The 17,491-nt window shown below is 43.4% G+C and overlaps 1 protein-coding gene across 1 annotated transcript in view; it reads left to right on the top strand.

Moving 5' to 3' along the window:
• The window catches only part of CSMD1 (CUB and Sushi multiple domains 1), a 2,070,567-nt gene that overhangs the window by 2,015,215 nt on the left and 37,861 nt on the right, over positions 1-17,491 (top strand). Inside the window, exons 55-57 of the mRNA XM_042241416.1 lie at positions 6,769-6,957; positions 14,208-14,381; positions 15,110-15,292. Of these exons, the coding sequence (XP_042097350.1) occupies positions 6,769-6,957; positions 14,208-14,381; positions 15,110-15,292 (546 nt within the window). The remainder of the gene's footprint in view (positions 1-6,768; positions 6,958-14,207; positions 14,382-15,109; positions 15,293-17,491) is intronic.

Raw genomic sequence — 17,491 nt, 5'->3', positions numbered from 1 at the left:
CTAGATAGCATATTCAAAATCAGAGACATTACTTTGCCAACTAAGATCCATCTAGTCAAGGCTATGGTTTTTCCTGTGGTCATGTATGGATGTGAGAGTTGGACTGTGAAGAAAGCTGAGCACCAAAGAATTGATGCTTTTGAACTGTGGTGTTGGAGAAGACTGTTGAGAGTCCCTCGGACTGCAAGGAGATCCAACCAGTCCATTCTGAAGGAGATCAGCCCTGGGATTTCTTTAGAAGGAATGATGCTGAAGCTGAAACTCCAGTACTTTGGCCACCTCATGCGAAGGGTTGATTCATTGGAAAAGACTCTGGTGCTTGGAGGGATTGGGGGCAGGAAGAGAAGGGGACGACAGAGGATGAGATGGCTGGATGGCATCACTGACTCAATGGACGTGAGTCTGAGTGAACTCCGGGAGTTGGTGATGGACAGGGAGGCCTGGCATGCTGTGATTCATGGGGTCACAAAGAGTCAGACATGACTGAGCCACTGAACTGAACTGAACTGAGGTTCATGGCAAGATTGAGAAGAAGGTGCAGAGGTTTCCCAGTACCCCTTACCCCCACAGTGCACACCCCTAATTATCAACATCCCCACAACGTGGTGCATTTATTAACAGTGATGAACCTACATGGTACACTTTGGCTGTGCTGGGTCTTCGCTGCTGTTTGGGGTTTTCTCTAGTTGTAGTGAGTGATGGCTGCTCTCTAGTTGTGCTGCTCAGGATTCTCTTGTGGTGCCTTCTCTTATAGCAAAGCACGGACTCTAGGGCCTGAGGACAAGCTCAAAGGCTTAGTTGCCCCTTGGCTTGTGGAATTGTCCCAGACCAGGGATTAAACATGTCCCCTGCATTGCAAGGCAGAATCTTAACCACTGGACCACAAGGGAAACCCAGGGTTTTAGTTTTAACATAGGACCTATGGGTTTGGACAGGTGTATGATGCCATGTGGCTTCCCAGGTGGCAATGGTGGTAAAGAACCTGCCTGCCAATGCAGGAGACATTGGAGACTTGAATTCGATCCCTGGGTTTGCAAGATTCCCTGGAGGAGAGCATGGAACTCACTCCAATATTCTTGCCTAGAGAACTCCATGGACAAAGGAGCCTAGTGAGCTACTGTCCATGGGGTCGCAAAGGGTGGGACATGACTGAAGCAACTTAGCATGCACACATGAGGACAGGTAGCTGTCATTGCTGTATCTGCCCAGTGTTTTCACAGCCCTAACATTTCTTTGTTCAGCCTGCTCAGCCCTCCTCCTTCCCCTCAGCACCTGGCAACCCCTGATCTTTTAACCATCTCCATAATTTTGCCTTTTCTAGAATGTCAAGTTGGAACCACAACATGTAACCATTTCAGATCTGAATTTTCATTTAGTGTATGCATTTAAGTTTCCTCTGTGCCTTTTAATGGCTTGATAGTACATTTTTAGGAATGAGCAAAATCCTGTGTCTGGGAAGATCACAGTCTATCTGTAGATTTACCTCCTGAGGGACATCTTGGTTGCTTCCGAGTTTTGACAACTGGAGATAAACCTGCTGTAATCATTACCATGTACGTTTCTGTGTGGACAGAAGTTTTTAACTCCCTTGGGTAAATATTAAGGAACAGGATTTCTGGATTGTATGGTAAGAGTTATGTTTAATTCAGTAAGAAACCTCCAAACTGTCTTCATAACGAGCTGCACAGTCTGATCCCCACCGGCAGCGATGAGAGTTCCGACTCCCCATCAAGTCGGCATCTGCAGTTGTCCACGTTCCGAGTGGCGGCCATTCTGATAGGTGTGCAGTGGCATCTCATCTGTGTTTAATTTGCACCTCCCTGATGACATATGACCTGCAGCATCTTCCCATGTGCTTATTTGCTGTCTGTAAGTCTTCTCTGCTGCGGGGTCAGTTATGGTCTGTGGCTCATTTTTCAGTTGAGCTGTTTTCCATTGTTGAGTTTTAAGAGTTCTTTTTCAGTTTTGGGTAGCCATCCTTTATTAGCTGTGTCTTTTCTAATATTGTCTCTTATCCTGTGACTTGTCTTCTTGTTCTCTTGACCCTACCTTTGGAAGAGCAGACCTTTAAAATGAGTACTTAATTTTAAAAGCTGTCACCTCCAAAACCTCTGATTAAGGGGGAGATGACTGACAAGTATGGTCATCCCAGCCTCGAGGGGATTAGAAATCCCCCAGCGAGTCAGATGCCTCCTGCACGCATTTTCTGTTACTCTCTGTTGCTTTGTGTTGCTTCATTTATGAAGTACGGGGTACTGTCTAATTCACAGAATTTACATGAATATTATTCAGTGAGGAAAAGCATGGTTTTAGAGGTCAGGCTCATAAGGATAGTAAAGTGTCAGAAAAAAAAAAATGACAAGAAATTTTAAAAGTTGAATTTAACAGAAATAACTCCCTTATTAACACAATTTCCAGAGATTCTCCATGTGCCCTGCCTGCATTATGGCCTGATTCTTCTCTGTGTGATTCCTTTCATAATTCTCCAGAAGGTCTAAGGTGTTGTATCTTGTGTAAGCATGCTGTTGTGCTTCATTTCTTCCCCCTTCCAAATGTTGAATACAGTTCCCCCATGTCTAATCCGGTCAGGGTGGGGGGGGCGGGGGCGGGTGGGTGGGAGGGTGGGTGGGGTGGTCAATAAGCTGTGGAATCCTGAGGATGCGTGCTTAGCTCCTGAGTCGTGTCTGAGAATGTGTCTGGCATTGCCACCCGTGGACTGCCATCTGCCAGGCTCCTCTGTCCATGGGATTTCCCAGACAAGAATACTGGAGTAGGTTTCCATTTCCTTCTCTACAGGATCTTTCCAACCCAGGGATTGAACCTGCGTCTCCTGCACTGGCAGGTGGGTTCTTTACCATCTGAGTCCCCTGAGAAGCCAGCCCTATAGTATGTGGTTAATGATGGGAAAGAGAAACTGCACCAGAACTTTGCACTGAAACTCCAGGTAAATCTGTGCTCAGTGAGGCTGATTTAGATGCAGACTTCCACAGTCTCTCCACTGTGAGTCACATTTTATCCTCAGACTCGCCCCTCCCCATAAGGAAGCTCAGACCGTGCCTGATGCATTTGTGATAAATCAGATCACCGTCATCAAGGAACTGGGAAAGATTGAAGGCAGGAAGAGATGGGGATGACAGAGGATAAGATGGTTGGATGGCATCACTGACTCAATGGACATGGTTTGAGCAAACTCCAGAAAACAGTGAAGGATAGAGGAGCCTGGCATGCTGCAGTCCATGGGGTCACAAAGAGTTGGACACGACTGAGCGACGGATTTACAACAACCTACAGGAAATGACTCAACCCCCATGCTACCTTTACAAACAGGACCAGGAAAATGAATACATGAAAAAGCCACCCTTTCCTACTAATAGTAATATCTTTCTGGAGTAAATAAGTTATATGGCTGCAGACTTTGCAACACAGAATGAAAATAGACGTTGTCGTGTCTACTCTAAGAGTCGGGTTTACATCTGCTGTTTCGAGGCCCTGTTGCTAAAGAAGAGCATTCTCTGAGTCTTTGTCTCTGAAATTCCAAAATACGTGTCAAGTTCAAGGAAAAGAAATGAGGTAGACCCAAGTCTGACAGTCTTAGGATGAGCCACAGTGTTTTATTTCCTCATGTAAAAATGTTTGTGTTACAGGCAAACATTAGGAGGTTTTATTTTTTTCCATGTTATCTACAGTTTTGTAGGACTGGTCATTTTAATGCAGAGAATATATGTACTTTGCTGTTACATACATGAGAATAAAGAAAATTAAGAAACTATGGGGTGAGTGAAGGCTCTGTTCTGATTAGAGAGGAATCGAAAGGGAAACAAGCAAACAAAACAAAAGCTTATTAAACTCATAACTGAATCTGGAACTGTTTACTTCAGATTGGGACTCTAACCCACACGGCTGGGACTCTAACCCAGTCAAAACCCAGTTTTGGACTTGAATCTACATGGCTGGGACTCAAACCCAGCCAAAACCCACAGTACCTGGTTTCAGGACCTAATGAAGCTCAGGTTCTTGATGTCTCATCCTGGAAAGAATTCAGTGAGAGACAAAGTGATAGGTAGGAAGTTAATTTATTCAGATACAGAGAGAAGCACACTCCACAGCTGAGTGTGGGCCCTCGCACAGGGCGAATGCGGCCACGAAATTTGGTGTGGTTGGTTCTTACAGGCTTGGTAATTGCATATGCTAATGAGTGGGAGGATTATTTCAACTATTTTTCAGAAGGGGGGAGATTTCCAGGATCTGGGCCACTGCCTCCTCCCGGTCTTGTAACGGTCCCATGGAGCTGCCATGGCACTTGTGGTGTGCCATTTCACTTGTTGATTGAGGATTAAGGTCTAGTCTTGTGTGTCGTCTTGGTCCTGCTTGATTCTGATCGGTATATGTTGTGTTCTTGGGCTATGTCACCCTCTCAAAAGTTGTGTCCTGCCACTTTCCCTCCTGTTACAAATCCAGGGTCTTAGAGTGAGTTAATCCTCAACTTCACTGGAGAACATCAGTTTTCTTCTACAACCGGGCAAAGAAAGTCTGGGTTTCTGTGAGTTCTAAGTAAACCAGGGCATGTGACACGCTTAGCACAGTGCCCGATGCACAGTAGGTTCTCAGTGTCCCTACCCCGACCTGTCTCTGAAATTTAACTAAAATCAATAACAATCAATTAGAATGTTTCTTCTTTATCCAACCTGAATGTCTCATTACACCTAAAATCAGTTTCTTTATTCTTATCAGTTATTGATAAAAAATGAAAGGTAACCTTCATGTATTTGAAAAATCCTCATAATAAATTGTTTTTTGTTTTTTTCCCCTGTGACCAGTAATCTTATATTTAAATTTTGATTCATGCAGTTAGTAAACAAGCTGAAAACATTTATTCTGTGCCGTACACTGAACACTGCCGAGTCATCTCACCTTCAGTTGTCCTCTCAAGTTTGCATAATCCCTTCTATCGGAAAATTTAAAAACAAATATTACTCAAAACTCTAATCAACTACGAATGTGTTTTTTTTTTAAATGAGTGAACTAATCCTTACCCATTTTTTTCTTATAGCCAAAGAATTTAATTTGGCTATAGTTTCCCTTATGAAGTATCATTTTCTTATATTTCCTGTTTGTGATCAGATTTTTAATGAATCATAAAAGAAAATAAATAAGCAAGAAACAGGAGTAAACATAGAAAAAGAAATGTAAACACAAACTGTAAGATAAAATGAAAGAATTAAGAAGATAAGGAAATGGTTCTTTCCTCCCTCCTCCCTCCCTCCTCCTCTCCCGTCCCTCCTCCCTTTTCTCACAAAGCCCTACGCCCACTGCAGGAGGTTCAGGAGTCTGCAGGTAGTCCGGAGCTCTGAGCCTCACCTAGCTCTGGTATAGCCACCTTTGTGACCTCAGACGTGCTGCTGATCCATTCCATGAATGTCTTAACCCCCAGTAAACACAAACGTCCCCCGGGACTCCAGGTGGGCTGCATGTGTGGCACGATGTCTCCCTTTCTCCCCAGCTGAGGACTTCCTGTTCTGCGTCAGGTTTGAACACCTGAACATCACGGCCAGGTCTCTGTGCTTAGCGTGTTGAGGGGTGTGATGCTGGGATGTGGGAAGACCCCGACAGTGAGTCTGCTACCGGTTTCGCTCTGATGTGTTACCCTCTGCTAGACACTATGTCTCCAACCAGAAGAGTGTAGCAGTTGCTGCAGGTCTGAAATGCGGGTGAGAGCATGGCTCCCGCAGCTGCCTGTTCAGTCCTGGGCAGTCAGAATGCAGACAGTTCTGGCCCCTTCTCTCCTCTGCACCTGTGGCGGCTGGTCCCCTTCCCGACGCCAGCAGGCGCTCAAGCTCGGAGAACACGTCCCCTGTCCCTGTGGTTTCTACAGGGGAAGACCTCAAACCAGCGGTCACCTTATTTTACATTCTATTAAGTGTTGATGGAAGGCTTCTCAGGTGGTGCTAGTGGTAAAGAACCTGTCTGCCAATGGAGGAGACATAAGAGATGTGGGTTCAGTCCCTGGGTTGGGAAGATCCCCTGGGGGAAAGGCATGGCAACCCAGTCCAGTATTCTTGCCTGGGAAATCCCTGGATGGAGGAGGCTGGCAGGCTAAAGTCCATGGGGTCACAAAGAGTTAGACACGATTGAGGCGACTTAGCACAGACATTTAACAGAAATCACTGCGGGCACATATTGGTGCATTAATACATGTTGATGGGGGTAGGGGGTAGAATTAATCTGTGTGTCCCAGGCTGTCCTAAACCCTCACACTCACATACAAAGACTTTAACTTCAGCCATTTCTACTTTAACATTTTCGTAATGTAAAAATATAACCAGGAAAACTAATTTTACACTTTACATTGAAGAAGCTTATTATTAGGAAGCAGTTAAAAGCTATCAGCCTCATGTTAAAATTGCTGTAGAAGCCAATATGTTGCTCGATATTTTTTTTGAAGCCTGGTGACCCAGAGCAGGAAGTGGAGCTCGTCAAGGCTGCAGGAGTTCACACTAAGCCTTGGCTGTGAGGTTGTCATTTTATGAACTTCCCAAAACCACGAAGAGGAGTTCACCTTCTCTGCAGTCCATTTCATTTATAAATGTTGTTGTTGTTGTTTAATCAGCCATGTCTGACTCTTTGTGACCCCCTGGACTTCAGCCCACCGGGCTCCTCTGTCCCCCTGGGATTTCCCAGCTGAGAACACTGGAGTGGGTTGCCATCCTCCCCTCCAGGGCTGTAACTAGAGCTGCATGTAAACTATGTGTCATGTGCTTCCCTCCGCAGTGGTGAACTGCTCCGACCCAGGCTTGGTGGAAAATGCTGTTCGTCACGAGCACCAGAACCTCGCCGGGGGTTTTGAGTATGGAGTGACTGTTGTGTATCAGTGCAAGAGGGGCTTCTACCTGCTGGGATCTTCTGCCCTCACCTGCATGGCGAACGGCCTGTGGGATCGCTCTCTGCCCAAGTGTCTGGGTGAGTGGGGTCGTCTGGCCTTCAAAGAACACTGCCAACACAACATATGTAGTTTTTTTTGTTTTAAATGCTATTCAAAAAGGTATTGATTTTTTTATTGTCTCCTCCTGACCCCATCACAAATCATATTAGTTCTTATGGTATCTTTAAGAGGGCAAGAGACTCAGTCAGCTCTGCCTGGACCCTGCTGTCCCTGTATCCACTCGTCAGTGCTCGTTTCCTGCTTCAGCCGGGCAGGCGGGCAGATCCTCTGGTTCACCCAGGTGCCAGCAGCCTCCAGACTGTGCCTCTCACAACACGCTGCCTCCCTGGGGACCCAGGTTCAGAGATACTGCAAACGGCTATAGAAGCATGGAACACTCTGGGGGCCTCATTTGTCTTGTCAGCACTTCCGGGACAGTCCAGTGTGAGCCTGATAAAGAAGACGGCACCCTGGTTGGCGCTTCCTCATGACCCTTAGGTTTAACCAAGAGGAAGAGCGGGGTGCTCCTCTGGGCCGACAGAACTACAGGTCACAGCTCTGGCTTCCCAGAAAACGTTATTAACAGTATGCAGATGAGCAAGGACACTTTCTTTTTCACCCCAGTAGCTACCTTATACTTTCTTTCCCTTGAAATAGCATATTGTCCTTGTGTTCAGAGAGAATCGTCTTGTGTCTTTTTAAAACAGAGTCTGAAAATGAAGGAAAGGGAGTCACTCTCTTGGTCTTTTAAAAATCAGAAACAAAACCATTCTTAAAATCAATATCTTTTTAGTATTCATTTTTCATGCATACAGAAAATAAGAAATGACAATTACATTATAAATTGAAATACTGAAAAAAGGTGATAGTTCATTTTAGCCCTCATGATTACAGCATTTTTGGTACATTTGCAGAGTGGACTGGTGCTGGAGACTTTTTTCCTGCAAGTCAAGGTCCATCAAAGCCCTTTGAATCTGCCTGGAAACCTGTGCCAAATTCTAAGTGTTACAATACAGTTAATTCTTATGGAGAGAGAGAACGATGACTTTCAAAAACAAATGTACAAGCTTATATGACCCCCCCCCCCCCAAAAAAAAGCTACAAATGTGTTACAATTCTCATCAAATTGTGTGTGTTCTGGTTTCCTGTGCCTTCACACACGGGAACTTTTCAGAGAAATTAGTTTTATTTTCTCCCCAAAGATTTGCCTAGCCTCTTCCCTGGCCTCCCCAAGACTTACATTAGTGGTTGTGATGATGCCACTGTGCCCCAGACCTCCAGGAACCAGCTTTTCACTGATCTCATTTTCCAAATCGGTGAGATCCCCCCACTGTTTTCATTAACCACTGGAGTTATGGGAACTTGGGAACACATGCTTTCCAAGGAGCGCTTTTTTACCACAGACTCTGTAGTGGCTGGCCACCCTCTCTATTTATGATGTTGTATGGCTCACTGCTTTTTTTTTTTCTTTTATTTCACCTGGAACTGATCATTCACCAACCATGTCACTGATTCTGCTCTAGTTAGCTTCTTTTTAGGACTCTAGATAAACTCCTGTTCTCCAATGAGTGGATGCCAGGATGAGAGAGTGTCAGGGGAGGGCAAATGTGACTCAGGGGGGCACTGGGGCCTTTCCGAAACCTGCCTCACTGGTTGGTGTCGCTCTGCAGTTGCTGATGACCAAATGCAATCTCTCTTGGATGTAAAATCAGCTCCCTTCGGATCATTTCTGGCACCCTCAGTCCAGTTAATAGCTTACAGTGAACAATGTTGAATTCATGATCTCCGAAGAAGATTTAGCTTCGGAACCAGGGACCAGGCTTGATCACTCAAGAGATTTTGTATAGCAGAGTTTTATTAAAGTATGAAAAGGGACAGAGAATACCTCTGACATAGACATCAGAAGGGGGACAGAGAGTGCCCCACTTGCTAGTCTTAGGAAAGGGAGTTATATACTTTTTAAATTGGTTATTACAATAAATCAAAAGACTATTTCAAGTTTGTAAAGATCTTACTAGACCCACTCCCACAATTTACATTTTAAGATAACAAGATTAGTCAGGAGGTTTTCAAGAAGGAGAAAGTGTCCTCAAGCATGATTCATTATTGTTATATAATCCTTAGTATAGCATTTAAACTGAGTTATTTGTTATATAACCATCAGTTCCAGGCTTAAAGAAAAAAACATTTTCTTTTATATGACTAAGACTATGGAATGTAGAGGGGAAAAAAAAAAAAAAAAAGATGTTTGTCCTTTCCTCCTCCTTGAGAATTCCAGACCCCTCTCTCCTCCTCGGGAACCTGGAACCTCTTATCAACTTGCCTCTCATTCCTCCCTTTTTTTTTAGGAGAGTTATGTTGCCAAGGGAAAGGGGCATTGTTTTCATTTCATAACTACTTCCTGCTGTTGAGAGGCATTGTCCCTAAATTGTTGAGGCAACATATTCTCCTAACCCTCATATTGAGGGTCTCAGATCCCGGGGCCCCAAGTAATAGTTGAAGGAGGGCATGGCACTTAGAGAAGCCTGGACAGTCATCTGTAGCTTAAAAACTCAGACAGTTAGAAACAAACCCCAATATGCAGGTCTAGATGTAAGGAAAATAGTCATTAAACCAAGTTAAAACATAATCAAAGTTAAAAGTCACATTACGTCCATAGTTACATCAGTCATTCTTAGGACTGTTGGATGTCATTGCAGAGTTAAGGAAAGTCCTTTCCTTGATGAGGAGAAACACACCTTGTTGAGCCTTCAATTGATGAGCAGGAGAGTACTCCACAGACCCAGGAATTAGAAGAATTGTGGAATGCAGCGTAGAAATGAGCCCAGGAAAAGAAGGCATTGTCTTGAGGGTCAAACAGCAGACTCAGGACTTTTGGAGTCATCAAAAGCAAGCCCACATATATTCTCAGGCCCATCCTGGTTCCTGGCTCAAACAGTGGCTTGTTTGACTCAAAGGCTGGGTCAGGAGTTAAGCTCCTAGTAAAGTCTGTTGAAAAGCTAAAAGCTGAGTCACATAGTTAATTCTAAGGCTTCCAGATCTATGACAATATCTGTGCACAAAAGAGATCTGTCACAGAGACACTCCCTTCTTCTTAGCGGCAGCTCAAGCCCTCTTTAAAGCTACAGGTAAAACTTTAAACCAACAGTCTTGTGTTTTCCTGAGTTACCTTATGCAGATGCCTCAATAATGTCATTAGCCTTTTAAACTTTTTCTGAAAATAGGGGTCTCCAGGAACAGTGCAAGTGATATTCTATTCTTAGAGCTTGTGACACCCCTTGAGTTACAGCAGCTTTAAAGACGGAACCATTCTTGCTCTGAACTTTAGAGTTTAAGATCCCACTTACATCATGAGAAGTCAGTACAGTAAGATTTTGTCCATTAGTAAACTTAGGAGCTTTAGTCATTGGCAAAACAAAAGTAGCAATTACCCTTAAGCAATGTGGCCATAGCCTTTTTTCAGGAACAAACACAATAAACTCTGATCCTGTGGGCAAGCTCAAAGCAGGAGCCTTCAAGAGAGAAGTTTGGAGGGCCTTAAAAGCCTTTTGAGTCTCTGGGGGACCAAACCAGCTTGTTGGTTTGGGCCTGCTGAGTTTCAGTTAAAAGTTTATATAAAGGCCCAGCAAGTTCCCCATAACCCAGAATCCAAATGCAGCAATAGCCTGTAATGCCCAAGAATCCTCTCAATTGTCTTAATGGCATTGGTAGAAGATGATTTAATAGAGGTTTAACTCTAGAAAGCAACCTTTAAATCAGTGACTGAAATATATTTGGCTCATTCAGGAACTTCAGAAAATAAGGTATAAGGATCAGGCACTTATTATTTATATATCTTAAATTAGTCTCTGTTTATCATTTGACATTTTTACATCCAAAATAGCAGTGTTGTATGGACTATTACAGAGAATTGATACCCCCGTTCCTTTAAATTTTCAATGATGGGTTTTAACCCTTCCTTAACCTCAGGCTTTAGTGGATACTGCTTTTGATATGGAAATTAGGTGACGGTTTTTGAGCTTTATAACTATAGGAACAGCATTTTGTGCTAGACCCACAGTTTTTCCATCAGCCCACACTTTAGGATTTACATTTTGTTCAGTTAAAAAGAATAGATTCCATATTTATAAAAACAGAGGCCTGGACCTTGTTCGGTATATCCCTCCCCAAAATGAGTGAGGGAGACTCCCCAGCACAATTAGAAACTTGAGAGAATAGCACAGAGTCCCAGCTGCAGCTTAAAGGAAGACTGACATAATAGTGTTTGGCTATCCTGACAGTCGCATTACAGTAGTGGATCAGGAGGAAAGCGGACCAGGGGCTTCCATGAGCACAGAGAAAGTTGCCCCAGGGTCCAAAGGAAAATCAGTTGATTGGTCGCCACAGTTACTAATACCTGGGGTTCCTCAGGTGTAATTAGGAAGGGGGCTTGCTTGGGGACCCCCAGGCACCTTCAGTCCCGATTGTCTTGAGAGTCCAACCTCTGGGGCCTATACGTCGGAGGGCAGTCTCTCCTCCAGTGTGGTCCTTTGCGGACCAGACACAGAGCTGGGGGTGGCTTAGATGCCTGAGGACAATCATGCTTGAGATGCCCCCTTCCCACAGTAATAACAAGTCCGTCCCTTTTCACCTGGGTCCCTCTGGGCATTTTTCCTCAGGCTGTTTCAAATCAGGTTTAACAGCCACTGTTGGGGCTTCAGTCTTTGTCCTGGTTCTTTTTTCTTCCTATTTTCTTCCTCATATTTCCTACCATAATATACTCTCTGAGCCAGCTGCACGTTTTTCTGATTTGGTCCAGGCGCCTGTTTTTGTAGCTTACAGCAGATATCTAGAGCTGACTGAGTGAGAAATCTATCTTTTAAGATAATTTCTCCCTCTGTACTTTCAAGATAAACATCAGTTTTCATTCCAATCCCAAAGAAAGGCAATGCCAAAGAGTGTTCAAACTACCACACAATTGCACTCATCTCACACGCAAGCAAAGTAATACTCAAAATTCTCCAAGCCAGGTTTCAGCAATACGTGAACTATGAACTTCCAGATGTTCAAGCTGGTTTTAGAAAAGGCAGAGGAACCAGAAATCAAACTGTCAACATCTGCTGGATCATCAAAAAAGCAAGAGGGTTTCAGAAAAACATCTATTTCTGCTTTATTAACTATGTCAAAGTCTTTGACTGGATCAAAGTAAACTGTGGAAAATTCTGAAAGTGATGGGAATACCAGACCACCTGACCTGCCTCTTGAGAAACCTGTATGCAGGTCAGGAAGCAACAGTTAGAACTGGACATGGAACAACAGACTGGTTCCAAATAGGAAAAGGAGTACGTCAAGGCTGTCTATTGTCACCATGCTTATTTAACTTACATGCAGAGCACATCATGAGAAACGCTGGGCTGGATGAAGCACAAGCTGAAATCAAGATTGCCGGGAGAAATATCAATAACCTCAGATATGCAGATGACACTACCCTTATGGCAGAAAGCAAAGAGGAACTAAAGAGCCTCTTGAAGGTGAAAGAAGAGAGTGAAAAAGCTGGCTTAAAACTCAACATTCAAAAATCCAATATCATGGCATTCAGGCCAATTACTTCATGGCAAATAGAAGGGGAAACAATGGAAACAGTGACAGACTATTTTCTTGGGCTCCAGAATCATTGCAGATGGTGACTGCAGCCAAGTAATTAAAAGACACTTGCTCCTTGGAAGAAAAGCTATGACCAATCTAGACAGCATATTAAAAAGCAGAGATGTTACTTTGCCGACAAAGGTCTATCTAGTCAAGGGTATGGTTTTTCCAGTAGTCATGCATGGATGTGAGATTTGGACCATAAAGAAAGCTAAGCACTGAAAAAGTGATGCTTTTGAACTGTGGTGTTGGAGAAGACTCTTGAGAGTTCCTTGGACTGCAAGAAGATCCAACTAGTCCATCATAAAGGAAATCAGTCCTGAACATTCACTGGAAAGACTGATGGTGAAGCTGAAACTCCAATACTTTGGCCACCTTATGGGAAGAACTGATTCTCTGGAAAAGACCCTGATGCTGGGAAAGATTGAAGGTGGGAGGAGAAGGGGACGGCAGAGGATGAGATGGTTGGATGGCATCACCAACTCAATGGATGAGTTGGTGATGGACAAGGAAGCCTGGCATGCTGCAGTCCATGGCGTCACAAAGAGTCGGACATGACTGAGTGACTGAGCTGAACTGAACTGATAGAGTTTAAACTTAGTTTTTTTGTTGTGTAATCATCAGTTCCCGGCTTTAAGAAAAAACATTTTATATGACTAAGAAATGTAGAGAAAAAAAAAAAAAAAGACGTTTGTCCTTTCCCCCTCCTTGAGAATTTCAAACCCCTCTCTCCTTTTCAAGAGACCCAGACCCCTCTCTCCTCCTCGGGAACCCCAAACATCTTATCAACCTGCCTAGGAATTGACTGTCTCACAGTTAGCTATTTGATCATGTGTATTATTTTTTAGTGGTTAACCCTAAAAATTTTAGACTTTACAAAAAGAGAGATAGAATACTTTACCATCCTGTGGTATTCTAGATTTTTTCCTTTTTGAGGAGTAATTATGATCAGATGATGGGCCTCATTTGGTATAAAGAAATGAATAGAATACTTGGGTTAAAAATTAATCAGTAATTTATTATTACTTTTTAACTTAAGCATTTTATTTTTATTAAAGTAAAAAATTTAATAGAGGATATATATATATATATATAGCCGATTCACTTTGTTGCACAGAAAAAACTAACATAATATTATAAAGCAACTAGACCCCAATTTAAACGTACTTAAGACAAATACTAACAAGGAAAATTTGTTAGAATGGTCTCTCTAGGCATGTGATCTGGAAGAGGGAGCAGATTTGACTGAGTTTTGTCCCCATGCAAAGCATACTAACTGAAGAAACAATGGTGATAGCTTTGCGGATCTGTGGTAGTCTCTACCATTTTGTATGAACACTGCTTACTTAGTATACAGCTAAGGGCAGATGGAAAAATTTAGGTAGATGTATTTCTTTTTCAAAATATCAATGTCAATTTCTACCTTCAGCAAAGCTACCTTAATAAAAAAACAAACAAAAAGCTTCTCTGACGGACCCTTTCCTGGTCTTCAGTAATGTGTGAGGGAGGGTTGTCTGGAAGTTGATGCTCCTCATCCACAGGGTACCTGGGATGTGTTTTTGTTAATAGATGGTGATCATTTGAGTCTCTGAAGTGCAGTGACCAACACAGAGCAGCTTCACAGGAACAATGTGCTTATTGATTATTTTCTCTTCTTCTTAAGTGATATCGTGTGGACACCCGGGCGTCCCTGCCAACGCCATACTCACAGGAGACCTGTTCACGTACGGGGCCGTGGTCCACTACTCGTGCCGAGGGAGCCGCAGTCTCGTGGGCGACAGCAGCAGAGCCTGCCAGGAGGACAGTCACTGGAGCGGAGCCCTGCCCCACTGCACAGGTGGGCTGGCGCGGGCAGTCGTCCACCGCGCGGACACAGACTGGCGGCACCCGTCTCCAAAGTGGTTACTAACCCATTCCAGCCGAGCACACCCCTGGCACACATCGCCGGCGTCTGCGGCTTCTTCTCTTTGAATGAATGCCTGTCCCAGCACGGTTTCTCCTGCTGGAGCCCCGGGAGCCTCCCACCCCAGCCTGCTCGCCTTGACTCAGCTTGCCCTCCCTTTTCTCTCCTTCTGCTTCCTCTCAGTTCTTACATGTCTTTCCCATCTCCACCATCAACAATCACATCGGTCCTGTTTGGAAAAGAAATCATCTTAATTCTTCCATGAATGTTTCATAATAACTCAGTGGATCACACCTCTTACTTAATTCTTTTATTCCCAACACACCTTCCCCCATCTCCTTGTGGGCGTCCTCACCAGCATCTCCAGTGAGCAATTCCTGCACTCACTGTCCCCAGTGTTTTGTTTCTCCCAAAGAATATCAATTATTGTCACTACCATATTGTAATAAACTATTTTGATTTTAGTTACATATAAACAATTTCTTAGAGTCTTCTACTTTTGTGCTATAATAAGGAAAATCTTTCTCACAGGATTTCTAGAATGTTATATGACTGTGACCATGTTTGATATACATTTACATAAAATTTCATTCTCTTTAAACATAACAGCCCTGTTTTAAACAGCATCGTTTAAAACCATGCCATGTGTTTGTGTTCTGCAGGAAATAACCCTGGATTTTGCGGTGATCCGGGGACCCCAGCCCATGGGTCTCGGCTTGGAGAGGAGTTTAAGGCCAAGAGCCTCCTGCGCTTCTCCTGTGAAATGGGCTACCAGCTGCGGGGCTCGGCCGAGCGGACGTGTCTGCTCAACGGGTCCTGGTCAGGACTGCAGCCCGTGTGTGAGGGTGAGTGGGTCCCAGCCTGAGAGTCAGAGCTGCAGGTGGAAACCAGGTAGCTCACTCTGAAATGACCAGTGACGTTCTGCAACATCTTACAGGTTATGCTGTTTCTACAATTAACCTGTTTTCCCCCCAAACATAAGAGAATCATCAGGAAGTCTTCTCCCGATGACCGTCTCTGTGTGGCGCTCAGGGTGTTATGGCAGGTGAAGGTGCTGTGAGCAGGGCAGGTCCTGACGGGGGCTCCCTGCTGCTGGACGTCATTCCATTCACATGTTATTTCATCTATTGGTGGCCCTTGTCTTAGTTTCTTGAAAACTTAAACAGTGAAAAAAGTAAGCAGTTTGAGAGTAAGTCATGTTTTCCATAGAAATCTCACTCTGTTGCTAGGGTACTACACTATGAGTTCTTCCCCAACAAAATATAAGTGAATTCACTTATTCGAATAGGAGAGCTTAACTAAATTTTACTTTATGATGCATTTATCCCAGACTGTGCAAAGTGAAGTTGCTCAGTCGTGTCCAACTCTTTGCGATCCCATGGACTGTAGTCTATCAGGCTTCTCGTCCAAGGGATTTTCCAGGCAAGAGTACTGGAGTTGCCATTTCCTTTTCCGGGGATCTTCCTGACCCAGGGATTGAACCCAGGTCTCCTGCATTGCGGGCAGACGCTTTAACCTCTGAGCTACCAGGGAAGCCCTATGCTTCCACCAGGGAAGACTATGCAAAGTGCTTTTTAAATAGCATTTAGTTTAGCAAAATGGTATCATCACTGACTCACTGGACATGAGTTAGAGCAAACTTCAGGAGACAGTGAAGGACAGGGAAGCCTGGCATGCTGCAGTCCATGGGTCACAAGGACACAACTTAGCTACTGAATAACAGTTTAGCAAATTCAGAAATTTGAACGGTTCCTATAAAATCCTTTTAAACTTTTTGCTTAAAATCTGTATACAAAAAGAAGTTACTAAAATGTTTTAATACAAAAAGCATTTATCAAAAATACAGTGGTCCACAAAATTGGCTACTTCCAAATTGTACTGTACAGAAATCATTGGAAGTCAGATGACTGATAGTTCAATTACACTCAGGAAAACCACAAATGATGTCTCAGAATAAACAACTAACCCCCTTCCTACTTCTACATACACACTTAACAACTCTTAAATTTGTGGAGAATGTATTGCTTTCTGTTTTTTCTTACTTGCTGACCTAGGTCCATATCTTTGGGGCACATATTATATCTGTAGAAAATGGGATTATCAGTAACTTTTCCATTGCCACAAAGGTTATCCATGACCTATGTACTCAATCCCTTGACTAAGGTTATGCCCCTCCTGATGGATTTACCTTCTTTGAATCTATTTAAAAAAACATTAGATCTTGATGGACATTTCAATAAATTTTAAAAAGAGGTTCGTGAATTACAAGATAAAAACATCTGAAAAATTCTTAAGCATCAAAGAATTTAACTTTCTAATACATTTTCATCACTTTAAATCATGTTTCCTTTTGTTACGAAAGCATCTGAATGCAGAATTCCAAAGAATAGCAAGAAGAGATAAGAAAGCCTTCTTCAGCATTCAGTGCAAAGAAATAGAGGAAAAGAACAGAATGGGAAAGACTAGAGATCTCTTCAAGAAAATTAGAGATACCAAGGAACATTTCATGCAAAGATGGGCTCAATAAAGGACAGAAATGGTATGGACCTAACAGAAGCAGAAGATATTAAGAAGAGATGGCAAGAATACACAGAAGAACTGTACAAAAAAGAACTTCATGACCCAGATAAGCACGATGGTGTGATCACTCATCTAGAGCCAGACATCCTGGAATGTGAAGTCAAGTGGGCCTTAGAAAGCATCACTATGAACAAAGCTAGTGGAGGTGATGGAATTCCAGTGGAGCTATTTCAAATCCTGAAAGATGATGCTGTGAAAGTGTTGCACTCAATATGCCAGCAAATTTGGAAAACTCAGCAGTGGCCACAGGACTGGAAAAGTTCAGTTCTCATTCCAATCCCAAAGAAAGGCAATGCCAAAGAATGCTCAAACTACTGCACAATTGCACTCATCTCACACACCAGTAAAGTAATGCTCAAAATTCTCCAAGCCAGGCTTCAGCAATACGTGAACTATGAACTCCCTGATGTTCAAGCTGGTTTTAGAAAAGGCAGAGGAACCAGAGATCAAATTTCCAACATCCG

This window comes from Ovis aries, chromosome 26, assembly GCF_016772045.2.
Source record: "Ovis aries strain OAR_USU_Benz2616 breed Rambouillet chromosome 26, ARS-UI_Ramb_v3.0, whole genome shotgun sequence".
In the NCBI taxonomy this organism is placed as follows: domain Eukaryota; kingdom Metazoa; phylum Chordata; class Mammalia; order Artiodactyla; family Bovidae; genus Ovis; species Ovis aries.
Note: the sequence above shows the minus strand (reverse complement) of the source record. Positions and strands in the feature narration are given on the sequence as shown.